This window comes from Scyliorhinus canicula, chromosome 9, assembly GCF_902713615.1.
Source record: "Scyliorhinus canicula chromosome 9, sScyCan1.1, whole genome shotgun sequence".
In the NCBI taxonomy this organism is placed as follows: domain Eukaryota; kingdom Metazoa; phylum Chordata; class Chondrichthyes; order Carcharhiniformes; family Scyliorhinidae; genus Scyliorhinus; species Scyliorhinus canicula.
In genome coordinates, this window is record NC_052154.1 from 152,213,055 (window position 1) to 152,231,399 (window position 18,345).

At 43.9% G+C, this 18,345-nt stretch overlaps 2 protein-coding genes across 12 annotated transcripts in view; one reads left to right on the plus strand and one right to left on the minus strand.

Moving 5' to 3' along the window:
• The window catches only part of btbd10b (BTB (POZ) domain containing 10b), an 86,670-nt gene extending 73,933 nt beyond the window's left edge, over window positions 1–12,737 (plus strand). For all 5 annotated transcript variants that reach the window (XM_038807929.1, XM_038807927.1, XM_038807928.1 and 2 more), the window contains 4 exons: window positions 1,012–1,132; window positions 2,177–2,374; window positions 7,805–7,915; window positions 11,722–12,737. In XM_038807929.1, the coding sequence (XP_038663857.1) occupies window positions 1,012–1,132; window positions 2,177–2,374; window positions 7,805–7,915; window positions 11,722–12,032 (741 nt within the window). In that variant the 3' untranslated portion in view covers window positions 12,033–12,737. The remainder of the gene's footprint in view (window positions 1–1,011; window positions 1,133–2,176; window positions 2,375–7,804; window positions 7,916–11,721) is intronic.
• Window positions 12,738–14,450: 1,713 nt separating this feature from the next.
• LOC119971796 (aryl hydrocarbon receptor nuclear translocator-like protein 1) overlaps window positions 14,451–18,345 on the minus strand; it is a 94,571-nt gene continuing 90,676 nt past the window's right edge. For all 7 annotated transcript variants that reach the window (XM_038807937.1, XM_038807933.1, XM_038807935.1 and 4 more), the window contains one exon: window positions 14,451–15,226. In XM_038807937.1, coding sequence (XP_038663865.1) covers window positions 15,069–15,226 — 158 coding nt within the window. In that variant the 3' untranslated portion in view covers window positions 14,451–15,068. The remainder of the gene's footprint in view (window positions 15,227–18,345) is intronic.

Sequence of the window (18,345 nt, forward strand, 5' to 3'; positions counted from 1 at the left end):
GTTCTGATTGAAGTGAAGTATCTGTTTAAAACATATTTGTTTTGGTTTTCAGTCATTTAGGTCTTTTGTGAGCATGAAAATGTTTTACCGGTGACTGTTTATCTATTATTAAAAAAATAACCAGCCTTTAGCTGTACAGCCAATACCATTCTCTGTTTAATTTAAACTCATCCTGGGGTGAATAACTTCTGAAAATCTCAGCCACAAATTTCAATTAAAAATACAAGTAAGTCGATCAAAACGTCTTAATGTGCTTTATTATCCTCTTTCTCAACCTGCCATGCCACCTTGAAGTTGTGCAAATCGATCCCCGGATCCCTGTGCTCCTGCACCCCCTTTAGAATTGCAACCTTTCTTTTGGACAGCACTTCTTCATTCCTCTGATACAATGTTGCACTTCGCACCTTTCTAATAAATTACATCTGCCATGTGCATTCCTGTTCCACCATCACCTCCATGTACTCTTGAAGTATATCACTGTCCTCCTCAGTTCAAAATACTTCCAGGTTTTGACATCTGCAAATTATGTTTTTCACTCCCAAGTCTAAATTATTGGTTTTAATCAAGAAAAGTGGTGGCCCTAGTCATGGCCCCTGGGGAACCCTCACTAAATACCGTCCTCAAGTTCAACATTAGTTAAGCACGCTAATACAAACTAACCATGGAATGTATGACTGCGGCCTGTACTCTTGGTCAGTTATCTCTGCCCTCTAATATCCTGTTCTACCTGTAAGCTACAATTGGTCTTGACTTTCAAATGCAGTTTTTCTTAAGAGGAATAACTGGGGCAGGCAGCTTAACAATTCTGGTAAACATCATCTTGGGTATGCTTTTTTAAAAATGCAGTTTTCAGCACAATTGCTACTCTGACTGTTATGTAGGTTAATCAATGAACCATTTGTTTAACACTTGAAGATAGCACAGCATCTCCCTTGCCTTTTCAGGTACTGTACTGATTCAGCTTCAGTTCATTTTTCAACACCTGTCTGTAAATTTTGGATTTTCTTTCAGGATTACTACAAGACGGGTATAATCCGCTGTCCTGATGGGATCTCAATACCTGAACTGAGAGAAGCTTGTGACTACCTTTGCATCTCCTTTGATTACAGTACCATCAAATGCAGAGATCTCAGTAAGTATGTCTTGGAAAAGTCTTATATTAATCATCATGAGGAGTCAAAGAATGTGTTCAATAATGGCAAGGTGAGGTCACTCATTGGATAATTATCTGTGCATATATAGAGAAACACTTGGCTGTTGTAGAGTTGGGAGCTATATGTTTGTAATGTCTCACTTTTATATTAAAACCAAAACCGAGTAAAGATTTACTTCTGGCCTCCACCTTCACAAACTGACTGTAGGAAGTTTACCGGTGTCATTGAATGATTCTAAAATCTCTTTGCGTGAGTTCTTAAAACACCTCTAGGTCTGCAGACCTGCTTCTGAATTTAGCAATCAATTAAAGGTGCCTTTGCACCCCAATCTGGACTGGGATGAGTGGGTGTGGAGCGATGGGGGGTAAAGCTGTAGGGAAGGAACATTTTTGCATGTTTGAGGTAAAGCAGAGGTGGCACATCAGTGTAATTGGTGCTCGTCCACTCTCTCCACAATTCAGAACGCTAATTATAGGAGCAGTACAGTGCAGAAGGAGGCCATTCTGCCCATAAAGTCTGCATCGACCATTCAAAAGCCAGCCCGACACACATGCTGCCCTATTCCTGTAATCCCACCTAACCTTTAGATGTTTCGGGGCAATTTAGCATGGCCCATCCACCTAACCTGCACATCTTTGGACTGTGGGAGAAAACCAGTGCACCCGGAGGAAACCCACGCAGACACTGGAGAATGTGCAAACTCCACACAGACAATCACCCGAGGTCTGAATTGAACCAGGGTCCCTGGCGCTGTGAGGCAGCAGTGCTAACCACTGTCCCACTGTGCCGCCCCATGATGTCCATGAGGTTCCAATCATGCTGTGCCAAAAGAAATCAATATTCATACAGGAGTGATCTCTCTTTTCCTTCTGGACCCTCTGATGGGACAGGTGAAGTGTTTGAACAAAAAGAAGAAAGTCAAGTTCCTGACACTGGCCAGTTTCTCTTAAGATAAGGAACTGGGATTTATTTTTCAGTTCTGCCATAGAACTGAAATATTAAATGTTGTTTTTAAATTTAAGGTGCTCTCATGCACGAACTCTCCAATGATGGAGCACGCAAACAGTTTGAATCTTACCTGGAGGAAATGATTCTTCCACTGATGGTGGCCAGTGCTCAGAGTGGTGACCGGGAATGCCACATTGTAGTATTAACTGACGATGATGTGGTTGACTGGGATGAGGAGTATCCACCGCAGATGGGAGAGGAATATTCGCAAAGTAAGTTGTCATTTGATGCTGTATACTTCCAGTACATTAAGATTTTTGTACATCCGTTATTTTTAATGAAAATGCCACTTCAAAAGCATATTTTGGATCATAATTTTTTTCTCCAGTATACTGTTCACATTTCTCTTATTGCTGATCTTAGCTGTCTTTTGTAAATCAGCTCCCAGAATAATCCTCTTCATGCTATCCTTTGGATTGTTGCTTTGAAGTTTAGTTTAATAGCAGTGAGTTGGTGTTTTCTCGGGATGCCACCATTTCCTTTAGAATCTTCTCATCTCGGTGAGGAGGCTCTGCGTTCTTCAGAACAGTGGAGTAGCAAAGTATTGCTGAACAGCATTGCTCTACCACAGGTCCTGGCAGTTTCTAGTGATATGGAGATAACGGTGCTAAGTTTTGCTGTCAAGTTAGCATAACTATCTATTGGAGTACGGGTTATAGGAACATAGGGCTTAGGAGCATGAGCAGTTTAGTCCAAGTGTGCAGGTAGCTCGTATATCATTGTCCATCATCATCTTTGGTTACAATAGTTCAGTAGAGTAGCATTTTTGCCTCTGAGTTAAATGGTTGCAGATTCAAGCCCCATTCCAGAGACTTCAATGCCACATCTAAGCTAACACTTCATCGCATTGTTGGATGTACCATCTTTCAGGCAAGATGCTAAGCCGAAGCTCCGTCAGTTTTCTTGAATATGTGTAAAAGATCTCAATGCATCCTTTCAGTGCGTTGCTCATCCAACATTGCAAAAAATAGATGGCCTGGTGATTATCACGTTGCTGTTGCTGTGTGCAAAGTGGCTGCAGTATTTCCTACATTACAACAGTGATCACACTTCAAAAGTACTTGATTGCCCATAAAGTGCTTTGGAACACCCTGAAATCATGCAAATCTCAACAAAAGTGCAAGTCTTTTTTCCTTCAAATGTACAAATCTGCATTGTGAAATATTTGAGACATCTTCCTGCAATATATACATACAAGATATTTTTAGAAATTTGATTCCGACTGTCATTATAACCTGTCCCTAGTTGACCTTGGAAGGTGATGTGGGCCTTTTTTGTGTGTTCATTTTAAAACCGAATGGCTTGTGCAAGACAACAGTAGTATTTTATTGTTCATTCATGGATGTGATGTGAGCATCACTGGCAAGGCCAATATTCGTTGCTCATCCTTAATTACACACCAGCAGATAGTGGTGGGCGTCTGCCTTGACCTTCTGCAGTCTGTGGTGTAGATGTATCCATATCACTGTTAGAAAGGGAGATCCAGGATTTTGACCCAGCGACAGTGAAGGAACAGCAATATAACATTTTATTGTATATATAGTGTGTGTCCGTTTTTATTGTATATATAGTGTGGGGATGCACATATCTTGCCAGAATTCAGTTCACAATACTTTTATTTGGTCTCAGGATGTTTTTTGCTCAATATAGTGAAAAGGCCACTAAACATTGTGAACACTGAGCTCCAGGTCCATATAGGGGATCTGGGAATGATTTCCCAAATAATTAAAAAGGAGAGAAATGGATCATCAACCTAGCAAATAAATAGGTGTAATAGCACAAACGGTTCACTGCTTTCCTCGTTTTACTTGGGGCCTTATCTAACATTGTTCGCTGTAGTGGTGACTTAAATTAACAGTTCCTATTTCATGCTGTTAAAATGTACCTGAGCATGCTGCAAGTTAGACTGTTAACATGGAATGTAAGTAGCAATAATCCTATAATTATGAGTGTTTAAAATCAAATGTAGTTATGCCTCTCCCTAGTTTATCAAGAGGCTGTTAGGAGTTGAGATTGCCAGGTTTATGTCCCGGGTAGTGCTTTGCTAACTTGGAGCATTACTGGAAGCGGGATTAATTAGTCTCAATGCTCTCGAGCTAGGAAAGAAGCATCAGACTGGGAATCCTATCTAGTGTTTCCTGATGAAAGTGTGGATTGGGTGAAATTCAAATTGATGCCCAGCCTTCCCATTCTGGAATGGCCCACCATACGTGTGAAGAAACATTTTTGTCTGAGGTGCTAACGGCTTGGTAGCCGACTGATCCTTGTACCTTTCAGAAAGATGGGGAGAAAACTGGTTAATGGGAACAGAAGGGAGAATATTTAATGCAGCAGATGCTTCCCAGTCAATAAGTAATGAATTTTGGGTGCAAGACATTCTGAAGTCCCAAAGGACACACTTGGGATGGTCTTTTACAGTCTAGGCTGTGCGCAGGTATCGGGGGAGGGTTCCTTGCATGTTTGCAGCTAAGAAACTGAAGTTTCCGCTCGCAGGAAAGAGAGGTCATGAATACAAGAAATTAAATTGGGAATTCAGGAGAAAATTCTGAGGATGTAGAACTCGCTACCACAGGCAGTGGAAGGCAAATGAAATGCATAAATTTAAAAGAAAAGAAAGTGTTTCCGTGGTCACCGGACATTTGAAAGCACTTTACAGCAAATAAGTACTTTGAAGTGAAGTAGTACAAGAATGTAATGTAGGAAATACTGGATACATAGTTGGGGGGGGGGGGGGGGGGGGGTGGATTAAAGAGTACTGCTGTTAGAGTTTGATGAAGAATGATGGGAGAAGTTATGATAAAGGGTTGCTTTTCTCCAGCCGATCAGTGCAGAACAGTTTTAAAACCAAGTGACTACACCTGGTGGTAAGAGCTGAGGTTCAATCATCAGAGGAACTGTGCTACGGTCTCCGAGGAGAAGGTTGTTTGCCAGGGGCATCTTTATGAAGGTTCAAAAATAGCTGTTATCTTTCTGTTGGGATCTGCGTCATAGCACCATCTTACATAACGGCGCTGGGATTTGTCAAACGGACAAGCAAAAGTTTCACTGATCTAACCTCTTTTTTTTAATGTTCCATGATCACCAAGCTATATCTGGCCACCTGCCTCCTATTTGATCTGGAGTTAAGACCACCATTTTTGGGGACAACCCTAAGTATCTGGATTTATTTAGCTCAATAGTTTTCTATTCAATTCTCTCTCTCTCTCTCTTCCTCTTCCCCCCCCCCGATCAGAATTCAGCATTTCTAAAGTAGGCCAACCTAAATTTACGATTATCTTCAATTCCAAAAATATCTACAAATTCCAAAAGGTTATCACACGCACATGTACAGAATGTTGTTACTGCTCTGTGCCTTGTTTACAACTTTTATACATGTTTACCATTCCCTCTGTGGCCTTGCCTCTCCCCATCCAGCTCAACAACTGTTCCAGATCTCAGGCCACTTGGAGCATTCTTGTTATTTTTGGCCTACTATTACCACTTGTACCTGGAGCTGCCGGGGCACTGCACTCTGGAATTCCCTCTCTGCCTCTCCTCCAGAACCGCCTCTGCCTAGCCTCGCTGAACCTCTCTCCCTCGCCTTGCGGAACCTCTCTCCCTCACCTCGCGGAACCTCCCTGTCTCTCCTCCCTGAGCCTCTCTGCCTCTCCTCCCTGAGCCTCTCTGCCTCTCCTCCCTGAGTGCCTCTGCCTCCCCTCCCTCAGACCCCTCTGCCTCCCCTCCTTCAGCCCCCTCTGCCTCTCCTCCCTCAGACCCCTCCGCTTCCCCGCCCTTCAGACCTCTCCACCTCCCCACCCTCTGCCTCCCCCTCCCCTCCGCCCCTCCGCCTTGGCTCAGACCCTTCTGCCTCCCCTATACCTCCTGAGGTGGTTCAGGTCCAAATTTTGATGGAAAACACAACCACTGAAGCACCTTGGATGTTTTGCAATGTTCAAGATGTCATTTCAATTTGAGGTGTTGTGGAAAACTCCCAACCTTCACACTCGCAGGGGAGGCAGGCAGACAGCTCCCAACCTTCACACTCTGGGGGGGGGGGGGGGGCAGACAGCTCCCAACCTTCAGACTGGGGGGGGGGCAGACAGCTCCCAACCTTCACACTCTGGGGGGGGGGGGGGGGCAGACAGCTCCCAACCTTCACACTCTGGGGGGCAGACAGCTCCCAACCTTCACACTCTGGGGGGGCAGACAGCTCCCAACCTTCACACTCTGGCAGGGGCAGTTCTCAGTTACATAACTGCTAATCTCATGGTAGGTAGAATATCTAAAAATCAGGCTATCATTTAGCTGGGATTGTTGGTAAATAAGGGAGCTCAAAATTTCCAGTGCAAGAAGGGTCTGTATTCAGCGGCCACAGATTTTAGGTAATTGGCAGAAGAAACAGAGGAGATGTGGAGGACTTTTTTTTTACACAGACCTGAAATGCGCTGCCTGAAAGGCAGATGGAAGCAGATTCAATTGGAACTTGCAAAAGAGAATTGGATAAATAATTGAAGGGGAAAATACAGGAGGATGAAGGAAGGGCAGGTGACTAGAATTAATTAGATAGCTCTGCCATAGAGGGTACAGACCCCAATGGCTTCCTTTTGTACTGTATGATTGTAATATTTAGCCAGGCAGATCATTATTTAATAAAAGCAAATTACTGTGGATGCTGGTATCTGAAACAAAAGAGAAAATGCTGGAAAGTCTCAGCAGGTCTGGCAGCATCTGTGGGGAGAGAAAATAGCTAATGTTTCGAGTCCAGATGGCCCTTTGTCAAAGATCATTATTTACATAGGACCCATGTGCCAAATCTATTGTACCAGATTGCATCTTACTCTTCAAACTTTGCTGCAACTGGGAAGCCATTTATGCATCACCTCGGCAGCTAGTTGAACAGGCTACCTTGGGACAAGTGAACAAAAACTAATTATCAAAGGTTAATGTTCCTTCTCTACTATTCGCTTCCTCCGATTTACCACATTGGATCTAGTTTGGGACTTATGCCAAGCATTCTGTGGTAATTTTCCCTTGTTATTTTACAATCCCAGTGATTGTAGAATGAAGTAGACAATACTGGGATAGGTGAATTGGACAAAAAAAAGACTATCGGCGAGCAATGCTAGTATGTGGGATCAGTGCACCCTGCAGCTTTGTGTTGTTTGCAGACACATGCACACGCACACACACACACGCACATACACAGGTGCATCAAAGAACAATCCAGCACAGGAACAGGCCCTTTGCTACGTGCCCCCCACCACCCCCAGTGCTTTGGTTTCACTGCTTAGAACACATCTCTGTGTGGTTGGTTTAGCTCACCTGGCTAAATCGCTGGCTTTTAAATCAGACCAAGCAGGCCAGCAGCACGGTTCGATTCCCGTACCAGCCTCCCCGGACAGGCGCCGGAATGTGGTGACTAGGGTCTTTTCACAGTAACTTCATTGAAGCCTACTCGTGCCAATAAGCAAATTTCATTTTCATTTCATTTCTTAGTCTGATCCAAGACAGCAAGTATCAGAACTCACTCCATTTTTCAAAACATGGAAACTATTATGTAAGGGCCACTTGACACTTCTGAGCCTGTTCCAATGCAGCCCAAAGGAAATAAGTGCAAATAAATCCGTAACAAAGTCATGGTAATGTCAATCTTGTCTTCCAAGTTATTTACAGTACAAAGTTATACCGATTCTTCAAATATATCGAGAACCGAGAAGTAGCCAAAACTGTTCTGAAAGAGCGAGGATTGAAGAAGATCAGATTGGGTATTGAAGGCAAGTTCTGTTTTTTCTGAATATCATTGAATCAAGCATTGAATAAACTGTACATGATGGTAAGTGATTAACAAACTTAGGAGTAAAGGACATTATAAAGTGAAATTTAATGGTATGTTTTTGTGTAAGGCTCAGCCCTATGTAGTGCTTTGATCCAGGGTCCTCCCTCTATCTCTGTGCCTAGTTCCTCCTCCTATTTTTTTCCTTGTCTTGTCCAGAGGGGAGCGTACCTCCTCCAACAGTCGCCCATACAACCTGCATCGGTTTCCCTGCCCCAGGTTGCCGGCGTCCAGCAGTTCATCTAACCAGTATCCTGGTATCTGGGGGTACTTCATTTTTTCCTTCGAGGACGTTTTTGACAATGGTTCTCTGATAATTTCCTCTTGGTAACTGGAACCTCTGCTTGAGCTCCCCGAGAGATTCTGTCGTCCTTGTACATGCCCCTAACCGCCAGTGTCTGCTCGTCCTGTCTCCACCTTTTGAAGGTGGCGTCCATTATTGTGGGAGTGAACCTATGTTTGTTGCAGATGGGGCCAAGGACATCTTGGTATCACGTCTGGAGCATGGCTACTACCACTGGGCTTGGGTATTTGGCTGAAAGAGGGGATGGGAGAGCAGCTGTGCCTCGAGCTCGGAGGGACGTCCCTATGCAGGACTCTCCTCCATCTTCACCCACTCTGCTCGTGGCTGCCGTCTTTCTCAGTTGGTGAGCCAGCAGGCAGCTGGCTTTGTCTGCATGTTCATAGAAGGTCCCCTGTGTCTGGCAGAGCTGTTGCACTGCTTTCCCAGTGGAGAGCAGGTCAGAGCGTGGTCGGATATTATGACTGCGGAGTACTCTGTCCCTACTACCCCTGGAAGCACTGCTTTCCCCACTACAAAAAATGTCGAGCCTAGTATATACCCTCTGTTTATGAGAAGAAGGAGAACTCCTCCCCTGGGTGTGTGAAGCTCAATTGGTCAACTGCGCCCATCTGTTCCATGAAAACATTCATTTCTTTGCCATGTTTGTATTCCCCCCCCCCCCCCCCCCCCCCCCCCGATTTGGGGTTTGATCTGTCTGTCCATGGGTCCTGTACGCAGTTAGTCCCGCCCCCCGCCCCCGTATTCTGAGTCAGTGGGTGTCTGTTGGGGATTTCCGCCATGGTTTTCTTCATGAATTCTGCGTCATCCCAATTGGAAGCCTCCATGTTTACAAGGACCACTGGTGCCCCTTCCAGGACATGATTAACTTTGATGTACTGTCACCCTTGGTCCTTAACCATCCTCTTTGATGTAAATGCTGTCATCTGATTGAGCAGGATAGCCAAACCCCTAACCCTTGTCCTGTAGCACGAACGGGAAATCCAACTCTTTTTTTTTACTGCAGTCAGTCCTTTTCACTCCGGTGGGTCTCCTGGAGGAAGACTATGTCAGCTCTCAGACTTTTCAGATGGGCTGTTAAGTTCCCTGATGTTCCCCCTCAACGTCCCTTGTGTCGCCACCAACCTTGCCATCTCTGTCTCCAGTGAGGCGATCCGGTCGTTCTGGTCGGTTGCGGCCTTCTCCAGCTCTCTGATTGTCACTTCTTTTCCAGTGCTGCTTCGGGGGGGGGTCAGCAACTCTGTCTCAGCAGCTCTGTCTCAGCCACTTTCCCCGTCACCACATTTCAAGCTTGATGCCATCTTTGAGGACTGAGAGCTCCTGTGTTAGGAGCTCCTTCCATTCATTTATCATGGGGTAGCCCATCATAAGTCCTGGCGGTCCATCCCGTTTGGGTGTGGCTGGATTCACGTCTTCCTGTGTGTTTGCCATTGCCTCTTCCTCTCCAGACGTTTACTGATTCTGCCGTCTTTTCGGCTCCTCTGGTTGTTTCCTGCCATGCTTCGTTCGTTGTGGTGGAATTGGAGGAGGGGTGGAGGTTTCTTTCCTGGGTTTAGCAGTCTAGTTTTGGACTAAAGGGGCCTAATTTCAGGTTTCCAGGAGGAGAGCCACCTTCCGTGCATTCGCTCAGCACGTCCCTGTCACTGGAAGTGTGAGGCAGCCGTGCTAACCACCGTGCCACCTCATGTTTGGACCAAGGCTGTAATGATGCCTGCAGCTGAGTATCCCTGGCAGAACCCACAAATTAGGAACAGGAATAGGCCATTCAACCCCTCTAGCCTGTTCTGCCATTCAATAGGTTTATGGCTCTCCCTACCCCCTTACACTTTGACTCTTGTCAATCCAGAAACAAGCCTGCCTACGCCCCTCTGTGGGGAAGAGAACTCCACAGACTTGGGACCCTCCAAGAAGAACATTTCTCTACATCTCCATCTTAAATAGGAGACTCCTTATTTTTAAACTGTCCGTTTTTGTCTCTTCAGCAACGAGAAAGCAGCTCAGCGTCCATCTTGTCCGGTCCCCTCGGGAAGTTATATGTTGCAATACGATCACCTCTCATTCTTCTAAATTCCATTGGCTACAGGCCCAGCCTGTCCAACCTTTCCTGGTAGTATAATGTCTTCATCCCAGGAATCAGTCAAGTGTACCTTCTCAATTGCTTGTAATGCAATTTATCCTTTTTAAAAAGGAGACCAAACTGTACACAATACATGGTCTAGATATGGTCTCACCAATATCCTATGCAGTTTAGCAAAACATCCCTACTTTTATATTCCATTCCTCTTGCAATAACAACTTTCCATTTGCCTTTCTAACCACTTGCTGTACTTGCATATCAACTGATTAATGTACCAGGACACCCAGATCCCCCTTCTGTAGTTTCTCCCAGTTCAAATAATATGCTATTTTTTTCCATTCTTCCTGCTAAAGTGGAGATGTTCACATTTTCCCACATAGTACTTCATCAGCCAATGTTTTGTCGACTCACTTAACCCACCAAATAACCCTTTGCAGGCTCCTTGTGTCTGCTTCACAACTTGCTTTTTTGTGTCATCAGCAATTTTAGCAACCACATATTCAGTCCTGTAATCCAAGTCATTAATATAGATTGTAAATAGTTAAGGCCCTACACTGCACCGGTTGCATTTTCCCAACTCAAAAAATGACACATTTATGCCCACTCTTATGTTTCCTGTTCTATAACAATCCTCTATGCTAATATGTTGCCCTACACCATGAACTCTTGTACTGTGTCATAACCTTTAATATGATAACTCAATGAATGTCTTTTGTGGGAGGGGAGGGGGGGGGGGGGGGGGGGGGGGGGGACACCACATCCACAAGTTTCCCTTTATTCATGTGACTTGTTACTTCCTCCAAGAACTGAATTCATGAAAAATGCCATTTTTGTGAACAGGACATAGCTAGGTAATTTTGTACATTGCTCAGCATTGTGCCGGTGTTATAGGTGTTCTGGAACAGTTTGGCTAGGGCCATGAATTTTGGGTGGGATGTTAAACAGTGTTTCCATCTGCCCTTTCAGGAGGGAAAAGATCATGTGGAGCTATTTGAATAGGAACAGGGGAATTCTCTCCACTGTCCCTACCAATAAATAACCCTCAAGCAATGTGGCCAAAAGCGATTGGCTGTTCATTCCTGCAACAGTAGCTGCCCTCAGATACTTTAGGGAATTCTGAAAATGTGAAAGGCGATGGGTAATAGTTTCTCCTCTCTCTCTCTCTCTCTCTCCCACCACCAAACCCCCCACTCCCACTTATTGATTCTCCCTGCCTTTTATTGACTTTTGCATCTTTCTCCCTCACTTTTGATTCTTGCTTTTCCTTTCCCTTCCCACTACTTTCAAAAAGACCCCTGACCTTGGAAAATGTGTTTGTGCCTCCTGCAATATTCTCGGTCCCAGTAATACTTATCCCTCTGTTGTTCAGGTTACCCCACGTATAAGGAGAAGGTGAAAAAAAGGCCAGGCGGCCGGCCTGAGGTAATCTATAACTATGTCCAGCGACCGTTCATCAGGATGTCCTGGGAGAAGGAAGAGGGCAAGAGTCGTCATGTCGATTTCCAGTGCGTGAAGAGCAAGTCCATCACCAACCTGGCGGCGGCAGCAGCGGATATCCCCCAGGACCAGCTGGTAGTCATGCACCCAACTCCACAGGTGGATGAGTTGGATGTTCTACCCAACCACCCTGCCAACAGCACTAACGACCTGGAGCTTGACCCCCAACCCCCAGCTGTCTGATAGTGTGTAGTTTGGGGGGGGGGGGGGGGGGGGGGGGGGGTTGGGGAAGAGGAGGCTGTTAAGCATGCTGCTGGTGATTGTCGTTGTCCTGATGCGTTTCTGTGCAAGACAGTGTGTCAGCATCGTACACCAATATGAACTAAGTATGATCATAACCAAGCGACCTGCTAAAAGTCTTAAGTTAAACTTTTTAAAAAACTCATCTACATCACCAAAAAAAAAAAATGGCTTTGGTTTTGGGAAGAAGGGAAAGGAATGCCTTTGCTGTTGTTTCTTCATCCTCCACATTATTTTTAAATGCACACCGTTACTTAAAAAGGCTGTTGCAGTCTAGGTGCTACGTATCAGGGAATGGCTTTGGTCTGTACTTGTCTTTTAGCCAAGTGTTCCGTGAAATGCAATTAAATTTCTGCTGGCACAGCACACTGTGTGGTGACATTTTAGTGAAAGGGAATGTTCAGATCTTGCACACCAAATTAACCCTGGTGGTTCAAAGAACTCGCTCTTCAGGTACAAGTATTTTTTTGGTGTGGGATATAAAGTATATATTCTCGGTATTGCTGTATGCCAGGTTACTGCTGTCCTGTGGAGCCATTTTGAAGTCTTTTAATTTTCTGAAGTGTATGTACATGTTGCAGGAGTGTTCCTTGTATTTCTAACAGCTGATGAATGATTATATAAATAAACATCACAAGCATATGTCCCTTTTTGTGTCTGTGTGGGTTTCCTCCAGGTGCTCCAGCTCCCTCCCACAGTCCAAAGATGTGCAGGTTAGGTGGATTAGCCATGATAAATTGTCCCTTGGTGTCAAAGGTTAGGTGGGGTTACTGTGTTACAGGGATAGGGTGGAGGCATGGCCTTAAGCTAGGTGCTCTTTCCAAGGGCCAGTGCAGACTGGATGGGCTAAATGGACTCCTTCTGCAATGTAAATTCTATGATTCTGTAAAAGGATAATTTCCCTTCTTTCTCTTTCTCCCCCCCCCCTTCTCCAAAGGGATGGTCACTCTGGTTGAGGACCTAAATGTTCTGTTCTTCCACAAAGTAGGGCAGCAGAACTTGTGTTCACCGGAGGGGACAGACGGGGCTCGGTTAAACATCTAAGAAAAAGCAGCACCTCAGGCAGTGTAGCTGTCACTCAGTGCTGCACAAGGCTTTGGGGGTGGGACTGGAATCCAATCTTCTAACTCCGACAAGAGTGCTACCTACTGAGCCACAATTGACTGGTATGTTAATAAAAATGTTTCAATTTCTCAAAATCCATGAAGCACAAACATTGTTCGGAAAAGAATGTCAGATTTATATAAATATAAGCCAGGCATATCTGGGTAGCTACTCAACTAGTTTGGTGATAATCTGATTTCTACAGATCCAAGAACCTGCATCATTAGATTGCATAGTAACATTGAATCTAGAGTTAGTAGCTGACTGATTTATAAACGTCTTACACCTGGCATTAATTTATGAATGTCAATGTTCTTGTTCCCAGTTGGGTTGTCTTACACACCTATAGTTTTCTAAGAGGCCAGGAAAGCTTTGAGGAACTGACATGTTTCTGGCCTAATACTGTATGCACCTTTAAAAAAAAAAGTCTTGCATTTTTGTAGCTGCCTTACTATGTCCTAAATTTTTCTACATTTTGAAGTGTAGTCATGGTAATTTCAGAAAATCCAATTAACTGTATACATTATCAACTGTTGGTAAACCCAATTAACCAATTAAAAATCCCTTACTCCTCTTAATCTCAGCAGCTCTTCAAAAAAGATTCCCTAATTTCATTGAAGTATACATAACAGGTTCCCAAAGCTCTCCTTCCATTAAGGATTTTCCTCCTCATGTGGGTCTATTGTGGACTAGAAATTAATTGCTGTGATTGGTCAATAACAACCTGGATTTACTTCGCACCTTTAAGCCCCTTATCAAATGGTAATAGGACAGATGACCAAATGCTGGCAAAAGAGATTTTGAGGGCGAGAGGAGTTGTAGGGAGAGAATTCTAGACTTTAAGGCCTGGGAAACTGAAGGCCAACCCATATTGGAGCAGAGTAATGAAAATCAGGCCTGCTGAATTAGAGGAACACGAGTTTGAGGGTTGTAGTGCTGACAGAAGGCAGGGGAAGGTTTGAAAATAAGGACAAGTATTTTAAAACTCCAATGTCATGCAGCTTTTTCTATATAGCAATTCTTGGGCCCTTGTGGTCTTACTGCAAAAACAAAACAAATCAACTCAGTTTACAATAGGCTGGTACTTCTGGAATCTGAGTCTTTGCCTCAACCCTCCACACAAAAACCTTCATCTACAATCTCTGCAACCAGGGTCTGAATTTTAGCATGTTATGCACTTAGCCTATAGAAAATCTATCATCTGACATTGTTGGATGATGAGGCATAAATCATGCAACAGCACACACAAGCAAGGGGTATTGTAGATTAGGGAACAAGTTAAAATGAATTTAATGTATATCACAAAAACAATCAGGATCTTGTCTTTATCAGGTCAAAGTGCCAGTACAAATCCAGTTTACACTGTATATACAAATATATTTTAAGGTTTTAAGATAGCATTTCCCTCTTTGTACAAAGTGATTTCTGTACAAAAAAACTGTACAAGTGGCAAACAAGATCAATGCTCCAGGTTTAAAACAGCATTTCATTGCTAATACAATAAATATATGTATATGTCTTAGAGCAATGCAAGAATAAAAAAACAAACTTGACACAATCAGCTCTGTAGAAGAGGTTTGGGAACCTGTAGTGTTATTTAAAATAAAACATTACAAAGTTAAGCTCCAGAAAGTGTTTCTGTTCAAAAACAAGAACATAAAGGAGACTAAAATTATCCTCAGCAGAAATCCAGTGTTTCAAGGTTAACACAGCAGCTTGCTTCACAAATGCAATAGGTCGGTTGGGCTGAAGCATTTTTTTTGTGGAATCCACACGTGTCTCAGCTATGTGCAAATTAAAGCAACACACAAGTTGGATATATGGCTCCCATCGGTGTTCAATTTAATGCACTTGGGGCTGCCAATTAAACATTGTTCAGAGGGGCCATGGCAAGTCACTAAAATCAACCGGACCTCCGAGCCCTGCATCCGCCTCCAGAAGGCTCATGATCACTGCCATGGCTGCTTCGTCGTTGCTGGGACTGCTGGATGAACGATCCTCGATCATGTCTATGCCCAGGTGAGAATTGCCACCTGAAAGAAGGGACGAAGCAAACTTGAGACAAAGGCAAGTTAACACAGTACAGCAACGAGCAGAAATTCAACTAGATTTTGACAGCAAAATGTCACAAATCCTGGGAAATCTGAAAATGATATTGTTCAGCAGGTCATGTTGCTTATTAAGAATTTGTTAAATGTGTCACATGGAGCTTGCACTTGGCAGAAAATTCAAGTATTTGAATCTTCCTGAGCTGTAAATCTGAACGTAGAATCGTACAACTTATATAGCATGTTACGTAATACAACATCTTGAAGCACATCATAGGGGCATTATAAAAGTATGACACAAAGCTACACAAAATATTGGTCAGATGAGCAAAATCATGGTCAGAGATTTTAAGGGACACCTTAAATGAGGAAAACAAAATAAAGACATGGAGAGAGAATTCCAGAGCCTAGGGCCAAGGTAGGCCAAGACCTGGCCGCCAATGGAATGATCAGCAGATCATGGAAGCAATTTTGAAACTAGGACAAAAAATTTAAATTAAGCTGTTGCTTGACCAGGACCCAATGTAGGGCAGCAAGAACAGTGATAGGTGAACTGGACTTGATGAGTTAAGAGATCATTGAATGACTAAGTTTATGGAGGGTTGATATGGGAGATCTCCCAAAACTGCATTGGGTAGTCAAGTCTAAATATAGCAAAGGTTTCAGCAGCAAATGAATTGAGACAAGGGGCCAAAATCGAGCAATGCTAACTAGATGGAAATAGGCAGTCTCAACGATAATGCAAATACGAGGTCAGAAGCACATCTTGCAGTCAAATGAAGCACAAGATTGCAACAGACTGGTTTAGTCTTGGATTGTTGCCAGGGAGAGCAATGGGAAAGGTGTTTGGAGTGGGGACTGAAAACGGGATTCAGTCTCATTTTTTTTTTTAAGAATACCTAATTCATTTTTTCCCCCGAATTAAGGAGCAATTTAGCATAGCCAATTCACCTATCCTGCACGTAATTTTAGGTTGTGGGTGGTGAGACCCACGCAAATATGGGGAGAATGTGCAAACTACACACGGACAGTGACCCGGGGCCGGGATTGAACCCGGGTCTTCCGTGCCATGAGACAGCAGTGCTAACCTCAGTGCCACCGTGTTGCCCTAGTCTTCCCAATGTTTAATTGGAGGAAGTTTCTGCACATCCAACATGGAATCTTGGACAAGCACTCTGATAATTTAGCAACAGTTGGTGTTGAGATAAGTAGTGGTGAGGTAGAGCGGGGTGTCTTCAATATGTGAAAACTTGCTTTTGGATGTTGTCAAGGGACAACATATGGATGAGAAACAGGAGGGATCAAGGATACATCCTTGGAGAACACCAGCGATAATGGGGTGCGAGTGAGAAGATAGGCTATTGCAAGTGATTCTCTGGCTATGGTTACATGGATTAGAATGGAACCAGCTGGATGACGGTGGGGAGGCTTTGGAGGAAGGTAGTGTGGTTAACCATGTCGAAGGCTGCAGATCAATCAAGAAGAATGAGGAGGGAAAGCTCACAGTCACATAGGATAACATTTGTAACTTTTATAATAGCAGGGGCAGAAATCCAATTGGAGGGATTCAAACATGGGAGTTCTGGGAAAGGTGGGCACAAATATTGGAGGGGACAACATGCTTGAGGAATTTGGAGAGGAAAGTGAAGTTGGAAATGAAGGTGAGGTTTACATGAATGGAGAGGTTAAAGGTTTTCTTGAGACAGGCGAGGATGGCAGATTTAAGGGAGAGAAGGACAATACCAGAAATATGGGTAACATTGCAACACCAAAAGAGGCCATTTAGCTCATTCTGTTTATGCAGGCTCTTTGAAAGAGTTATCAAATTAATCCCACCCCTACTCTTTCCCCATAGCTCTGCAGAGTTTTTCCCTTCAAGTATATCTAATTTCCTTTTGAAAGTTTCTATTCAATCTGCTGCCACTGTTCTTTCAGGCAGCACGGTCCAAATCACAGCAACGCACTTTGTGAAAGTAATAGCCCTCCTCTCACCTCTGGTTCATTTGCCCTGTGTTCTCTGGTTACTAACTCACCTGCCAGTGGAAATCGTTTCTCTTCATTTACTTTCTCAAAATCTTTCATAACTTTGATTCCCTCTGTCAAATCTCCCCTTTATCATCTCTGCTCCAGGGAGAATGACTGAAGTCCCTCATTGCTGTTACCATTCTAGTAAATCTCCTCTGCAGGAGGAAATCCCCCCCCCCAGGCATTGACTGTCCCAAAGTGCAGCATCCAGAATCGAACACAATACTCCAGCGGAGGCCTAGCCAATGTATATGCCAGGGAGCGACACGGTGATTAGCACTGCTGCCTCACAGCGCCAGGGACCAGAGTTTAATTCCTTGGGTGGCTGTTTGGAGTTTGCACGTTCTCCCAGTGTCTGCGTAGGTTTCCTCTGGGTGCTCCGGTTTCCTCCCACAGTCCAAAGATGTGCAGGTTGGGTGGATTGGCTACGCTAAAATTGACCCTTAGTGTCTGGGGATGTGCAGATACAGTTATGAGGATAGGGTAGGGTGGATGGGGGAAGTACGAGTGGATAGAGTGCTCTTTCGGAGAGCCAGTGCAGACACGTTGGGCTGAATGGCCTCCTTCTGAACTGTAGGGATTTTATGATTTTAGGCATACCTGTTATTCATTTGGATTTTGTGTTTGGTATGGAAGTGAAGGAATTCACTGCTGACATTAACAGAAGCATCCTGAAGTGATTCAGTGATCTCAGAGGTGTGGAATTCATTGCCCTTTCCCAAGTAAATGGGATCTCCAGGCATGCAGCAGCAATATCACCAAACAGGGAAAAAGTCATTCATATTGAAGTATTGAAAGAGACAGCAAGCCAGGAAGCTAAAAGCACTAAATATCCTTCAGTCCTAATTTACATTTTCAGATAGCACAGATATAATTATGATTGGATTAAGATAAAGTTGAAATTAAGGCAAAGAAGCTTTGAAAAGTGCTGATATTTGTCAAATATAAAATCAGCCTTTTAGGGCCAGCAGAGGTGTTTGGCAGTAATTTGTGAAGTTACTACCTCATTCGAAACCCATCATTCATGCGACGAGGTATAGCCTTCAAGTGATTTTAAAGTAAGACTAATAGTGGAAGAA